At 37.4% G+C, this 15,268-nt stretch overlaps 1 protein-coding gene across 5 annotated transcripts in view; it reads left to right on the top strand.

Moving 5' to 3' along the window:
* Positions 1–15,268, top strand: part of PPP2R2C (protein phosphatase 2 regulatory subunit Bgamma) — a 194,571-nt gene that overhangs the window by 106,263 nt on the left and 73,040 nt on the right. The window contains exon 2 of one of the 5 annotated variants that reach the window (XM_033059427.1): positions 2,144–2,299. The exons of the other annotated variants lie outside the window; for them this stretch is intronic. Coding sequence (XP_032915318.1) covers positions 2,287–2,299 — 13 coding nt within the window. The 5' untranslated portion in view covers positions 2,144–2,286. The remainder of the gene's footprint in view (positions 1–2,143; positions 2,300–15,268) is intronic. 5 annotated transcript variants of the gene reach the window in all.

The following is a 15,268-nucleotide window of genomic DNA, read 5'->3' as shown; positions in this document are numbered from 1 at the left end:
AAGAATGAGTTTGTTTTTCTTGAACTTTTGGTGGCTTGCATTTAAAATGCATGGAGGGCACTTACGGAAGGTAAAGCTAGTTTGTAACCATGCTGGATATTAAAGCACCATAGGAGACATCCCAAAGGTGATTATGAAATCAAAATGTTCATAAACACACTGCCAGTATTTAAGTGACAGTTATTGTCCCTGGTCTGAATTTTCACTTTGGTATCAGGGATATAGTGACTTTATTAAGGGATGATGGTTTGAAATATAAATGTGGAAAACCTCAACAAATGGCTTCCAGGGAAATAACAGAAATATGACTTGTCAGAGTTTTTGTATAATTGTTTGCTGTAAATAAATACTTCTTCCTGCATGGATGGCATGGATGATCTAGAAATAACTTTATTTGGCTTCGATTTAAGAAAAATTGATTATATAATCTAAAAAGTGTTGACCATCTAAAATTCTTAAGTCATAAAGCAGACAAGAATATTCACACTCTTAAAAGCAATTTCTGCAGTGTCCTTGCATTTTATTACTTTTTCAAGAACATTTATGCAAGATATTAATTTTGGTCGGGTTTTGGGTCATCCCTAAAATACATGTATATTCTGTATGACTTCACTTAGAAATTGCCCTTGGCTAATAATTCCTCATGTCTACTTGCCACCAGCTTGTGAGACAAGTCATAAAGATTTCATTTAGTGGAGCTTTGCCATTTTAAGGGAAGTGCAATGTGAGAGATGAGAAGTGTCCTTAAATATGAAGAATACTCTGTGCTCTGATCAGTTGTTCAAAGCCATGGCTTGTTCCATGTTGCTTTGCTAACAATTCACATGTTGCAGACACAGGCTGATAATTCTGCACTGCTTCAACTGAACCTGCAAGTGGTGATGGACACCAGTCCCTTGCTGGTGTAAGTATTGCACCTCCACTGATTTTGGAAATTATGTGTTAGTAATGTGATCTCTGCATACCCAGAGAACTCGCCTCATTTCCACCAAATGAGTACTGGGGGCTTGATTCAGGTTCAGTGCTGCTTTTAAAAGTACAAGTAAAAGTAGAAAGAAAACTCTCTCATGAGAGCATGGTGCATACAAATATACACCTGAGTAACTAACTTGAGTGGATTGCTGCTCTCTGGACTAGATTCAGGTAGTAACAAATACCTTAATAAAAATAACTGCTTTGATACAGCACTTCATCTTTCTGAATTTCAAAGCTCTGCAAATTTGAATACAAACAAGTGTAAATAACCATAGAAATCAAGCTGGAATGTATGATAAATATTCTTTTTTACCCACTCAGTGCTCACATGTATTTCTTTTCTGATGTAACTCCTAGAAAAGAAAGGCTTTTGAGAAATGAAAGACGCGAATTAAATGAAGAAGATATTTCTTCAGGGGTCCATAAGGTTTTTCTCTTTGATGCTATACAGACCTGGAATGAGGCTGCTACTTCAGACTGCTTCAGTTTGAATACCAATATTAATATAAAACCGGTTGCTTGCTTTCCTCTCCATATATTCAGATGATGGAAATGCAGTTTATTTCGATGAAATAGAGCATTTTATTTATATGCTTGTGTGATTTTCCTTACAGTTTTTTTTTTCTTATTAGGAAGATCCTGCCTTACAAAAAGGGAAAGAGCACCTGTTCTCTAGATCCTGTAGAGTGATTTTGTGGGCTCCATTTTAAATTTTATTGACTGAAGAAGCTAATGCTTCTTGAAACTGCTTCAGCAGACATTCTGTTGGACTGCTGATGGAGGGTAAATTGATTAATCTGATTGAATCCTTTCAACAGCTATAAAATGAGTTTCACATTAAGGAATTTTCAGTGACTTAGATGAGAGCTGGTAATTCTAAAGTTACTTTCTACTTCTTTGGGATTATGAGAGAGGAAGCTCTTGAGTCTCAGCCAATTGCACTGACATAGGTGAATACAGGAGCTAGAAAGATCTGGGCCACAGTTCGTAGCTCACTTTTGTAAATCTGGGAGTGTCCACTGAGAAAGTATTTTCTATTGTTGAAAGTGATTGGGAGAACAAGGTGCTTGCTTGCTTACAGGGTCAGCAGTTTTGTTCCTGCTTGAAAAATTATCCTTAGATCAGGAAAGTTTTCACCATTTTTGTCTTGAATTTCTTTGTTTTTTAGGGAAAGCTATAAGGAAGCTTGTGCGCAAGGCGACTCTGGTGGCATCCAGAATCCTCAGATTTCCTTGACTGAATCCATCTGGGTTTAGCCCTAAATATAGTAGACAAGCTGCACTGCTTGCACTGATAAATTATATCTTCCAAATGATAGACCAAGGTACAGTCATGTATACTAACCGTTTTTGATGTCATTTGACTCTTGATTCTGTTGCTTTTTGGGTAGTTGTGACACACCAATTTGTCCCCACTCTTGTGGACTATCTTTTCACCAGTGCTCTTAAAAAAATTAATTAAAAGAGACTTCTGGCCTGACTCTGGCATTTGATGTTGACAGCTCCTTACGTGTCTGCAGCTTGGTGGGAAACTTAGCCTCTCCTGAGATTCACAAACTTACCCTCAGTGGCAAAACCATGGGATTGTTGGCAACACAACTTTATTTTGTTTTACTACCTATGGAAAAGTGCAAATGTAAATCAAAACCTCCTTTTTGACACATAGTATCATTTTAGTTTATATGCTTAACAATCGCAAAACGCAAACAGACTATGTTCTAACAAAACGTAGATTTTGAGTGCAACGTAACATCTTATCCAAAGGAAAAAACAGATCAGTAAGTACTGTTCTAAATGATAGTTAATAATTAGGTCTCTATATCTGCTCTGGTATCTCAGCTAGCTGTTGGAATGAGCAAGAAATTTCAGTGCCAACTGGATGCTTTCTGAGGTCAGAATTTCTCTTTGCTTTTTTGTTTTACGTGGGAAAATATTCTGTCTCCTACATGTGTCTTTCCTGCACTACAGGAACATAATATTCATAATATAGAATGTTAACAATTTAAAGATGTTTTTGGAGTGGTACTGTTAGTTCACATTTTAAGACTTTGATATCCAGTAGAGTATATCCCTCTATTTGGATTGTCCATAGCATCTAAAAATAAAGACTGATTAAGGGGAGATTTTAAATGTCTTACCTGAGCATGACATTCAATATATGGAATTGTGAAAATTCAAACCTGTCTTTTCTTTTGCCCAAAGACGGGGGGAAGGTTTCTGTGTGTATCTTCCTGGTTCTTTTGTGCTCCTTGTTGGGCTACAGCTGGTCACTGCCTCCACCATCAAATGCTGAGCTTTATCCTTGTTTTAGTATTGTGCCTAGGGAATAAATCCATTGGCTTCTTCCTAGTGCCCTAAGTACTTGAGGGAGAATCTGGGTTCTCCCGTGAAGACTTGATCAGATTGGCTGGTGCAGTTTGACCCCTGTAAATGTCCATGTCTTGCTGAGGAGGTCCCGTACCAAGCACAGACTGAACCATCAGTAGGAGGTCATACTCTATTTGCAAGTTACATACATCTTGGAATTTGCTGTATAAAGTCTGTGCTCTATTTTCTGGCAAAAGAATATTAGATTTAAAGAATGGATGCCTCTGGTGTTCAGCCTTGCAAAATTGGTCTATGGATGATTTTTCTTTTGAGTGTAGTTGTTTTGAAAGACATGTGTTTGCTAGGAGGTTAATGAAAGGTCTCAATAGTTTTCCTGTTTAATTTATACCATACAGGAAATAATTGAAAAATATGCCTATCTTTTCATCTGACTGACATGAACAGGTCACAGTTTGGTACACAGATAATTGATAAATTTTCTCTGTGTATCATTAGTGGACAGGAAGATGACTAGATCTTTTTTTTTGCTGTGTTGTGATGCAGTCTATGATGACAGGCAGATGGCTGAAATGGTCTGTGTCAAATGCTTTCTTATCTTGTCCACTGCCAGGTTTTTGTGATAAGTCTTTATGTCTATTTTAAATCTATCTATTCAACATCTGGGCAGGTCAAAACATTTTAATCATAGAATCACGAAATAGTTTGGGTTGGAAGGGACCCTAAAGATCACCTAGTTCCAACCCTCTTGTCATGGGTAAGGACACCTTCCATTAAAATGTGAGTAAGGTAAATTAATTTTCTTCGTTCTAGGAAATTCTGATACTATTTTACAGTGGGTTTAAGTTGTAAAGTATCATGCTTCTATCTTTATTTGAAATCCTTAGCAAATTTCTGCCTGTCAATAAAATAATTTCAGAGCAGAAAAGGCCTTGAGAAAGGTTCCCTCTTAAGAGAAAAAGTGGGCACTACATGGGAAATACCTGGGAGCTGGCAGGAAAATGGAAACTAACCATATGCTTTGGCATGAGGCTCTGGAGTTGAATGCCTGGTCTGGACATGCTGGATGGGGACAGGCTGTCCTCCAGCCCCTATAAATGAGAGAAGAGAGGCTGACTTAGGTTCTCCTTAATCCCATATTCACCAAGACTAGAGCATGAAGAATTTCTGTTAGGATAGATAGTACTACAACAGTAGTGAAATGTTGAAGATGGTTTTAAAATCCAGCTAATAAGTGAGAGTTTTAATAGTCACTAATTGCAGAATTTAGAAGTATCTGACACTCAGGGACACCATTAAATGAAAAATATGTTTAATGAAGTTAAGCAGTGAAAAGTTGGAAATTTGCTCATGTTTTTTGTCATCTGCTTTTGCATTTGGCTGTATAATCACAGACTGATTTTATGTTAGCTTAGTAGTCACTAAATGAATTAATTATAGAAAGGTATGTTGAAAAGTATCAATGGCAAATTTCTCCTCTGTGTGTTTTTCAGAGCTTGATCCGTAAGGTTTCCCTTTATTTATTTATGAAAGGTCCTCATATATAACTAGGTTTATAAAATGAAACCTAAGATGCTCCAGCTGCATACTAGCTGGAGCTAAAATGTGATAATATACACATCATGTTATTAGCTCCACTACTTCAGTGTCAATAAATATTGTGGGAAGCAAGTAGGAGAGGATGCAGATTTCAGGTGTTAATTGGAAGAAATTTCTAGGTTGGTTTGGGAAAGGATTGGCTGTACTGGTGTAATAATCACACACTGAGACAGACCTTAGAATACAGAGGAGAGAAATTTTTTGTTGCTGTTATTCTGCCTTGCTCTATACAAGCAGTGAATATCATACAGTGTTTCGTGGTGTGTGCTTTTGTAGTGGTTCATTTTCTCTCCCTGCATGCCCATCTGGAAGCAGAACAACCATGGGTAGCAGCTCCGGGGCTGGTTCTTTAGCAGCAGCTCAGATGGGAGCGTTCTGTACGCTCAGCATGGTAACACCACTGAGCACATGCTGCCTGTGCTGCTGCTCACTGCTGCTCCAGCTGCTCCTGACCAGGTGATGGACTGGCACATCAGCATCCTGTACTGGTACATCAGAATCCTGTTCTGGTACATCAGAATCCTGTTCTGGCACATCAGCATCCTGTTCTGGCACGTCACCAGGAGATAGCCTGGTTGGTGACCACCTTGCCTTGCAGGGCTGTGGTTATAAATACACTTCTGGAGATCACTGCTTAGCCCTCTCTTCTTGCTCTTTTAAAATGACATTTTCACTTTCCTGTGTTACAGCAAAGGTGCTCACTCAGTGTTATACTATACATTTAAAGATTCCAAAAACCCACTGTGCTGTCACATCTTTCATCTGCAGTGCTGTCAGTTTTGCCATTGAAATGTACAGATTTGATAACTAATGAATTTACATTTCTGGCAACTTACATGCTTCACACTGCTGCTTTGTTTTAAAAGTTTAAAGTAAAATACTTGGAATTTCCTGGGGAAAGTAGATAACTCTGAACTTTGAAGAAAACGCAGAAAAACTTATATCCACTATAGTATTATTGATATTAAATTATATTATTATACTTGATTTTAGTGTTTTCTGTTAGGGTTGTATTTCTTCACCTATTGATGTAATGAAGCCATTAGAAAGTTTACATTGGGGCATCAATTAATAAAAATTAGTTTTAATATTAGCATATAAAAAGTTATCTGCCACTTACTTGATAGGAGAAGTCACAATTAAAGATTTAATATGATGACTAGATAGCACTTGTGCTCTTCAAAGTTTTAAATAATGTATGAGCAAAATTTTAAAAGTGAATTGGTTTAAATAGTGGATGTACCCTTAATATATTTAGAAATCTAAGCCACTAAGCTGATTTTTGCCTTCAGAAGTTGTGTAGAGTCTTAGCATTTTTGTGTTGCAGGTAGTTGGACATTCTCTAGCTCAAACTAAAATATGAGAAACTGAGGAGCTGATGCTAGTTTGCATAGCAGTTATTTTAAAGCCCTCTTATAACTACACTTTGCAACTTTTTTTTTTGTCAGATATTTGCCAGTATAATTTACCTTGCTTTAATGATTGTAGTTAATATATTGTTGCTCAATTGCAACAAGGACATATTTATTTTCTGAATATTACAGAGATTCAGATTATAGTATATGATCAATAAATATGTAATAAAGTTAACACAGTGAAGTGAACCAACAACAGAAATGAAAAGAGGAAATTAAAAAAAAATCAACAAACCAGAAACCCTCTTCAATCTAAAATTGGAAAAAACCTCAGGTCAGCTTCTCTCCGTTTCCTAAATAAAATCAATTCACACACATGAAGTAGTGTATCCTTTCTATAAAGGTCTGATTCTGGAAATGGGTGTTCAGGGGTCACTGAACTGTACTTTCTAATGCTATCAGAATATTCTGCTGAAAGGAAAAAAATCCAAACCGTAAAAGGATTATTGAAGAGCTGCATTCTTTCTGTTAAATTTAATTAGAGATTTAGAATATGTTTATTCAAGTTTTACCCATTGACCTTCATGACTGATAAATTTGCAAACAAGCATTAAGTGTACAAGGAAACTACTTTTGTCTCTGTCAAGACTGCTGAACAGAAAGGCTGTTATGTTTAAATCATTAGGATGTCTATGCATATATTCTTCGGTGCTTGCAAGCATTTTCACTGATCCTACAACATCAGTAAAAGGCTGTGAGCTCAAAATATCAAGTTACAGTCTATGTTTACTGTGTGCTACAGACAATTTTCATACTGTGGTAAAATTGGGATGTTGTAATCCTACTCACTAAAAACTGGGTGCCCTATGCTCACTGAATTACAAACTGGTGTTCATTCACATTGTTCTATATATCAATTGATTCTAATTTAAATAGAAAAACTTCCTTTTTAATTAAGAAGTAACAGAAGGCCCAGGTTAAGTAGTGGGTCATTGCTAAGTCTGAGCCATAGGATAGTCTATGGTATTGGTGGAGGTTTTTTTTACTTTTTAAATTCCTTTTGGTTTGCAAGGGCCCTTACTCTTCTCTTAGAGTTATCAGAGTCCCATGGCAATAGTAGCTCCTGTGGAGCACCAGCTGGGGCTCCTCACAGCCTCCCCTGCCAGCTTATTTCTGATACCTTCTTGGCACCAGAGCTGGCTGAAACCACACTGTTCTTGGGACACTCTCCTTGAGTCAAGCTGTTCTAACACCTGGTGTCAGTATGTGGAAGAAAAGCAAAAGAAAACAAAAATTGTGGGTGTGGAGAAACAAGAAGGCCATCCTTACATTGAGAATTGTGTCAGCTTGCTGCTTCGTTTCTGCTGCTCTTGCAGCAGAACAGAAACTCAATGTGCTTATTGATGTCTCTCAAGTACTACAAATCTTTATCTTCCCTGACTGCTGTTTAATTCTTAATCATTTGTATTAAAATATTCAGCAATCTGGTCCATGGACTAATACTTAGCTGATCTGTTTTCTCTACAGCAAAAAAATAGCCCAATTCAAAACCTCATCATATGCAGATACTACAGTCACATAGCTCACTAAACTCTTCAGCAGATTTTCTCATTTGTTTCCTACTGATATGACCAGTAATGTATTGGATTTTAATCCAGCTTGTGGAAAACTATTTGATGAACAAATGTGTTATCTAGGAAAATGAGCATCATTTTTCAAAACTTTTATTAGTGCTTTTATCAAAACCTAGTGGGTATGGACCTCCTAATAAAATATCTATAAGGCAGGGAAAGAAAAGACTGCTGTGGAGATGTAGTTTGATTAAAATGTTTTTGTAAAGAATCCTTAATTATTTTAAGAAAGCCACAGTGGGGTCTCTTCTCCTGTGCTGATAAGAAACTGGGAAGTTTTCATACTGCATTCAAATGTGTGATGTGAAATGAATTAGTTATTAGCTATATCTCCTTGGGGCATGTGTACTATAAATAGCTTTTCCAAGTCTGAGGCTTTATTCTGCTCTGCACTGTATTCTGAAATTGAAGACCAGAGAGACTGGAGTAAAATACCTTAATTCAGCTTAATCTGAAGCAGTACACATACTACAGCTTTGGATTTTGCAGATCCAGGTTTATTTATTTCTGTGGTATGCAAGAAATAGAGGACTCCTTTCATTCATTGACCCCTAATTTTTCAGAGTCCCAGGGAAAAAAAAACCAACACCTGTTGTTTCTATTACCTCTGATACTTCCCAACAACAGGAGGGAATCTAGGTTTAATTATTGGTAAGATCTATAATAGTGTATTGGTTAGGTGCAAAATCTGTAAAAAGCCCTTCTGGGAAACCAGATATCAGCTGTATTGGCTTTAAGTTCTACCATAGCAGCAAGTACAAGAGAACTGGGGTCATAAATTAGTTCACAGCTTTGGACTTTGAAAAGCAGCCTGATTGTAAACCCAGAAGCCTGTGCACTTTTTTGTGCTATGTGAATTCTGGCATGTTGTTCACCTATAGTTTTGTTCATCTAGTCTTTTGTTTTGTAAGAAGTAAGGACACTGTCTTGCTTAAAACTTACCCTACTTTTTCTTTAACAAACCCAATGGTCTGCCCAGGACAGTTACCAGAATCTGAGGGTGTTAAAATTGCCATGAGCTTTGTTTTCTACCTTTTCATTGTAAATTCGTAGAAATCCAGGATTATACCCTTTGTGTTACTCTTTCACCGTTCCAGATGGGAAAGGGATCACTGTAAGGAAACTCCCTATTGATGTTTATAAAAGCTATAGGTACTTGTTCAGTGCTGGAAATAACAGTTTGAACAAAAATGCTTTTCACCATATTTTGATAATTTCCTTGATTTTTTTAGACCTTTCAGGACTATTCATAGTTGTGTTAGTGTAGATTAGAAGGATTCTGTGGCATCCTCTGCCATGGCAGCCTGGCTGTTCCTACTGCCCTCTGAGTTGTGAACATCTGGAGCAGAGTCTCAGCGTGCACAGCAGCAGCAGCCTTGCCTTCTCATTTGGGTGTATCAGTGGCTTTCACATGAGTACTGTGAGAGGAGTTTGTGAGTCACTTGTGCAAGAAGGATAAGAGAGTGCAAGGAGATACCCCCAAAAGATTCACCTGCTGACCTGTGTCTCCCAGTATTGCTAAGTCCTCAGTAATGGATCATTTTTTAGTCCTCTTTGGTGTGTACACAGTTAATGGGTCAGTGCAAGCTGTCTAAACCTCAAAAAAGTGGGAATGCCTATACCACATGGCACATAGAGGTTTCTAAAAATGTGTGATGCAGCTCCTCATTGGAAACACAGGGTCACAGAGTGCACAAGTACCTTGGCTTAAAGTCACCCAGTTCTGGCTTAATTCTGGTTGATATGAACTCAAACCCTGAGTGACTCTGTGGGGCATCCTAAGCTACTCTGTGTGTTCAGATTCTTAGTGAATTCCTGAACCTATGCTGAGCTCTCTGTGGAGATGACTTGTGAGTCCACCTTGTTTGGTAATGCTGTAGAAGAGGGGAAGAAAATGGCAAGAGTAAAGCACATACTCTGCCTCTGATGAGGCATCTTAGAAACTGAGAGCTTTTAGTTTCAGGCTTAAATCAGGGATGTTTAAAGGCATTGGTTCTAATTTAGCTTTCTACCAGGTGAGAGGCAAAGCTCACTCTGGTCTTTCAGCATCCCTGCTGTCAACTGAGAGCCCAGCCTGGCAGTGATGGACAATCTACCAACAGGATCTGTGCTACCAGCACAGCAGCTCTAAGTCTATCTTCTATCAAATTTCACACCAACTGCAGTCATTTGTCATGCTCTGTGTCCCTGGCCTCACTGGAGTGCGGCACTTCGTGATGCTACAATATTTTTCTGTCTTGGTACCTTGAAGTTCAAATTACTATCATGCAGCCAGGGCCCAAAAATTGAGTCAGGGAGAGAATAACAAAGGTGAAGAATGGCCTTTGAGTAAGTGGCTGCAGTGTAGGGAGGTAAGCAAGTGTGCTTAACTACTCCTCTTGTTACATTATTGAGCAGCATCCTTGTTTATTTAGTTATTCAACAAAATGGTATAAGGCAAAGCTTTGTAGTAGCTGCAAATTTTCTACTGAAATGAAAAGTAGTAAGCCCAGGTTTAAAATATATTAAATATTTTAATGTATTATGGTATATTCTAGCATTCTTGAGTGATCTCACATGCTCCCTTGAAAGGATATATCATAAATAGAATTATTATCCTTTATGCCAAAATGACATTGACATTGGTTGATATTCTCCTGAATAGCACAGCTCCAGTGAAGGAAAAGGACAGACCTGGTACCTTCTGTTTAAGTTGTCAAGGTTGGCTGAATTCTCAGTTAATTTAAAACCCTGCTTTATGGCCTCTATTACACAGGTTTCTGCTTCCTCCTTAAAATCTCTCTTCTGGAGTGACAAATGTAACCATAAATGTTGCATTTTGTTGAGGTTTTTTTCTGATTTATTCTATGTGGTTTTGGTTTTGTTCTTTTTAAAGCAGCAATTGTGTTGTTTCATAGGCTTTTAGGGAGGTCTTTATAATTTTTTTTTTGCTTGTAATGTAGGTCTTTAGAGCTGGATATAAAGACAGACGATTCAATTTTAAAATACAAGGAGAGTCGTCATTTTCTGTGCCTGGCAAACTTTCTCCTTTATCCCTCTGCCAACTTCTATCCAGTCCACTGGTTCTCCTCCTCTGTGTCATGCTTGCTAACTTCTGCAGATTAATTTTTTATGAGAGGCACTATTAAAATGACTTTGGAAAGTCACATAAATTATCTCTGCAGCTTTCACTTATTTTGTTGTTGTTTAGAATTTACTCATATTTCTCCAATGCAGCCTGTATTTTCTAAATAATTTCTGAATGTTTTACTAATTTGTGCATTAAGTAATTTCAACTTGATTTTTCAATGAAGTAAAATATTAAGTATCTTATGCAAACTTCAATCCTGGGGGAAGAGAAGCAGAGAAAGTATGTCAATTTTGCTTCATCATTTACCCATCTACCAAGTCTTCCTGAAGGAAACTCAGCTGAGCCTGCCAGGAGCAGCCCTGTTAGCTCCTGTGTCATTGAGGTGCCTCTCTGAGCTGCAGTTCTTTCTTTTTGTTCCTTCAAAATACAGGGCAGCACAAAATGCTGCCCTTCGTTAGAAGAGAAAATGAGGGTTTGCTGTTTTCCTTCCTTGGGTTTATTCCTGCCAGGAGAACAGACAGAGCTTCCCTTTGCATTTGTAGAGATCTATCTTCGAGTGCTCAAGTCTGAGCAGAATTTTATACAGGAGGAAAATTTTGATCTGGCAAACATGAAGGCTAATGGGAGGCCTGGAGGGTGGCTGTATGCAGGCAGCTCTGTCCTAAACTTGAAAAAGATCAACTGCTGGTCTGTGAGATGATTTTTTAAATTTGGGACAAAAATGATGAGTGTTCTTTCCATTCTTAAGAGTTGGTAAAAATGATGTCATTTTATATATTTATATGTTTGTATTGGGCAAAGCCATACCTACAAACTTAAGATGTGAGTTAGGCTTTTAATTGGTTCTGCAAAACAGAACACGTTTTAATGTCTACAGGTCTTCTGTAAAGTTGGGTCTACTAGATTATTTCTTTGTTTATTTTTCTTCTAGTAAAATATTAGTTGCTTTTTATTGTTGTGAACGAATAAATTCTGCTTCATTGCAATTTAATTTAAAGGATTAGATGTTATGTTTAGTAGTGGTGATTTAGGGCCAAATTCACCATATGAGCTTTTATTTTCTAAGAACCTTAAAATTTCCTTGCTGTTCACTTTTGAGCTGCCAAACTGAACACAAACCAAACCTCTGTTACTTTTCTAATGTAGCTCAAAAGCACCGTAGTTGATTTAAGGGGTTTCCAACATTTATGATTGGTAGGTAGAGCATGTATAGGTATGAAGGTTAATTAAATCAAGAGGTGAAGTTTGTAGAACAGGGAACGCTTCATTAGGCCCTGTGTGAAGTAACATGTACAATCTGTTCACAATACCCCAAGTGCCATTCACTGAGACAGTGTAATTACAGCTTACACACAGTTTCATTAGTTTGTGTTTCTTCTGCTGTGGTTGACATGTATGTTGTCTTCACTGAAACCCTGGAAGAGAGGAGGGACTGCTCGCTGGTGGGCATCTGAGCATGCTGACATTCAGCAAATCATTTTTCCTTTGGGTTCTAAAATGTCTTATCCCAGATGTAATTAAGCTTGTAATTCATCAACTGGCACTGTTTTTATTTCCCAGATTCCAGACCTTGCTAAAGACTTGTGCAATGGCTCTTCTTGTATGCTTGTTCTTATTTTGTTGTTGTTTTCGGGTTTTTTTGCTTTAAACAGGAGGAAACAATAATTTTCTTTGTCTACTGCTAGTAGTTTATTTTTTGTCTGGGTTCTTTTTTGGTTAGAGTTAATTCATTTTTATTTCAGAGAAGGATATTAGGTTAGGACAACCTAAAGATGCCGCCTTTAATGCACATCTCTCTTTAATGTGCATGGTGTTCAAGTAAGTATAAAATCTAGGTGGCTGTGAAGATACGGGGGCTTCAGTGAACGTTTAACTATATTGATTCCCAAGAGTTTGTTTCTTTTAATAACAATTTATTCTACTGAGCATTGTGAATGCACTTAAATAGACTGAAGTGTTATCACAAGTCTGGGGAAATTATGCATTTAGTTGATTCCCAGAAAAGGAGAATCAAAGCTCCAGTTATGATCTCTGAAAGTCAGAGACTGGATGCATACATAAAAGTCTTGGATATATGTGAACACAGCTTAATATTACCCTTGAGATAAGTACCACAGTCCAATTCAGGTGAGAGAAATTGGGGAAGCACTTGGAGGCACAAGTCTGTAGACAGAAAAGCAATATTAATGAGGGTAATAAAGAGACTAGCAAGGAAGGATGAATGATGAGCTTTATTGCAAATCTTATCTGCACATTATTTCTTTATATTAAAAAACCTGCATAAATGTTCTTCTGCAAATTTGCTGGACTAATGTGAGAAGAGAATACAGCAGGGATATAGCAGAGGTAATGTTAAACACAACCGTGTGTTGTCCTCTTCTTGTCCTAGTGATATGTTTAAATATCTTTAAAACATTTATGTTTAGAACTACTATATTAAGACAATACATGTTACATCCATGCCATGTGGTGTCCCAACTCTGCCAAGCCATGGCAGCTGCCAGGGTGGTTGTGATCTGTCATCAGTTCTCTGACTACAGTCTGAAAACACTGAAAAGCTTAGGGCCGGTTCCAGAACTATTTTACCCTTTGTTAACTACTATAATTTTTTGGTATCTAGTAAAGTAAATATTAAAATATTTCATAGAAACTGCCTGCCTAAATTTTCTCATGCCAGGAATTGGTGTTCTGTTTTGAGATGACATCCTGAGTTAGTATATGTGTTCTTCTGGTTTTTGATAGAGTGTGTGTATCTCCTGATTAAATGAGATCTAATATTGTAGCATACATTTCATGTGAGACCATTCCACAAGAAGAGTTAGCAATAAAACACGTTTGAAATTGTACATGTATTTCATTAGATCTTAGCAGCATACAAATTACTGCACAGACCTAGGCTGATGGACTTCGAAATCAGCGTCTGCCAAAACCACCCTAAATCATCTGACAGTGTTTCAGGAGTAGCATGTTTTGGGGCAGAACTTTCTTTGTGCAGATAATGAAGAATTATAAGAAAGCAGATGAGGAGAAAAAGGAGCTAAAATGTCATCCATTTGCACCATGTAAGTCCAGAGGTGGATCTCAGTGCTGCTGCAAAGCATAAACTGTGGCAGGCACACTATAAGGGGGACAAACTAGTGTGCCAGCTCTGGCTTTAGGCATGGTGTTTTGTGAATTTATGCATTTGGAGACTGTTGACAACTTCAGCTTTAGGATGATGCATAGGAGCTTTTAAAATGTATGTCCTTTTCAGTATTTTGCCTTCCAAAGGAAGGACTGCATTGAGGCTTTTACTTCCATGAGTAAAACACATCATGACTAAGAGCACTTAGCTGTGTGTTCTCAAAATAAAAGGCCTCATGTTATTTATTCACTTCAGTGCTACAGGAGTGCATGATGCCTTATAGGTGATTAAAATGAGCATACCATCAGAATTTTGTAAATGCACAGCAAGGGGTAACAAAAAAAGGCAGATAAATACAGGAAGCATCAGGGTTACAGTGGCAAGAGCTCATGAAAATGCTTTCATACACCAATAAAAGCTTTCACTTATGCCTCACATACGTTTCCTCACTGCATGTTGCCTCTGTGTCTTGCTGGTTGTTTGATTTTTGGTTTTGTTAACGTATTCTGCTCATAGATTTTGGTCCTGATACTGTTTCCCTTGAAGTCCATGGAAGGAACTCCTAGTGATTTAAACAGTGTTGGATCAATTTCAGTAAGCAAAGACTGAAGGGATATGGTAATGAAGAAGCTTACACTTCAGACTTCTTTTAAAAGAAGCAAGTGTTTTGTGAGAATAAATAATGAAGTACCTGTAATTTCTGTTGTGCATGTAGTAGGTGTAATACTATGTACAAAATTAATGCATTCTGCTTCATAACTACACAAATACAAAGTGGAAAGATTAATTGTTCTTCCCCTGTTACTATCCTGTTCTAAGTGGATATGATTCATCCAGAAAAATGTTTACTTCTCCACAGTGTTGAAATGATTGTTGGGAAGATATGGAATTGCTTACGAGTTGTGGTTTGTTTTTTGTGGGGGGTTTTTTTTGTTTGTTTGTTTTGGTTTGGTTTTTAAAAAAATTTTCTTGATGTAACTTTCTCTCTTATATGCCTGTCAGTAAAATTTTGTTGTAAGTTATTTTCAGTTATTGTCATTATTGTCATAATTCTTTTGTGGATAAGTGCACGAGTGTATATAGATCACTTGAATCCTATTGACCTCCTTGTTTCAGTGATGCTTTGTAGCAACTTCTTAAATGCTTAGTGAAGAACACTGTTATTATTATTAGCCTTAGGCATGTTTTTT

The sequence above is a fragment of the Catharus ustulatus genome, chromosome 5 (assembly GCF_009819885.2).
Source record: "Catharus ustulatus isolate bCatUst1 chromosome 5, bCatUst1.pri.v2, whole genome shotgun sequence".
Lineage (NCBI taxonomy): Eukaryota > Metazoa > Chordata > Aves > Passeriformes > Turdidae > Catharus > Catharus ustulatus.
The sequence above is the reverse complement of the archived record's forward strand: the minus strand, read 5'-3'. Positions and strand labels throughout refer to the sequence as shown.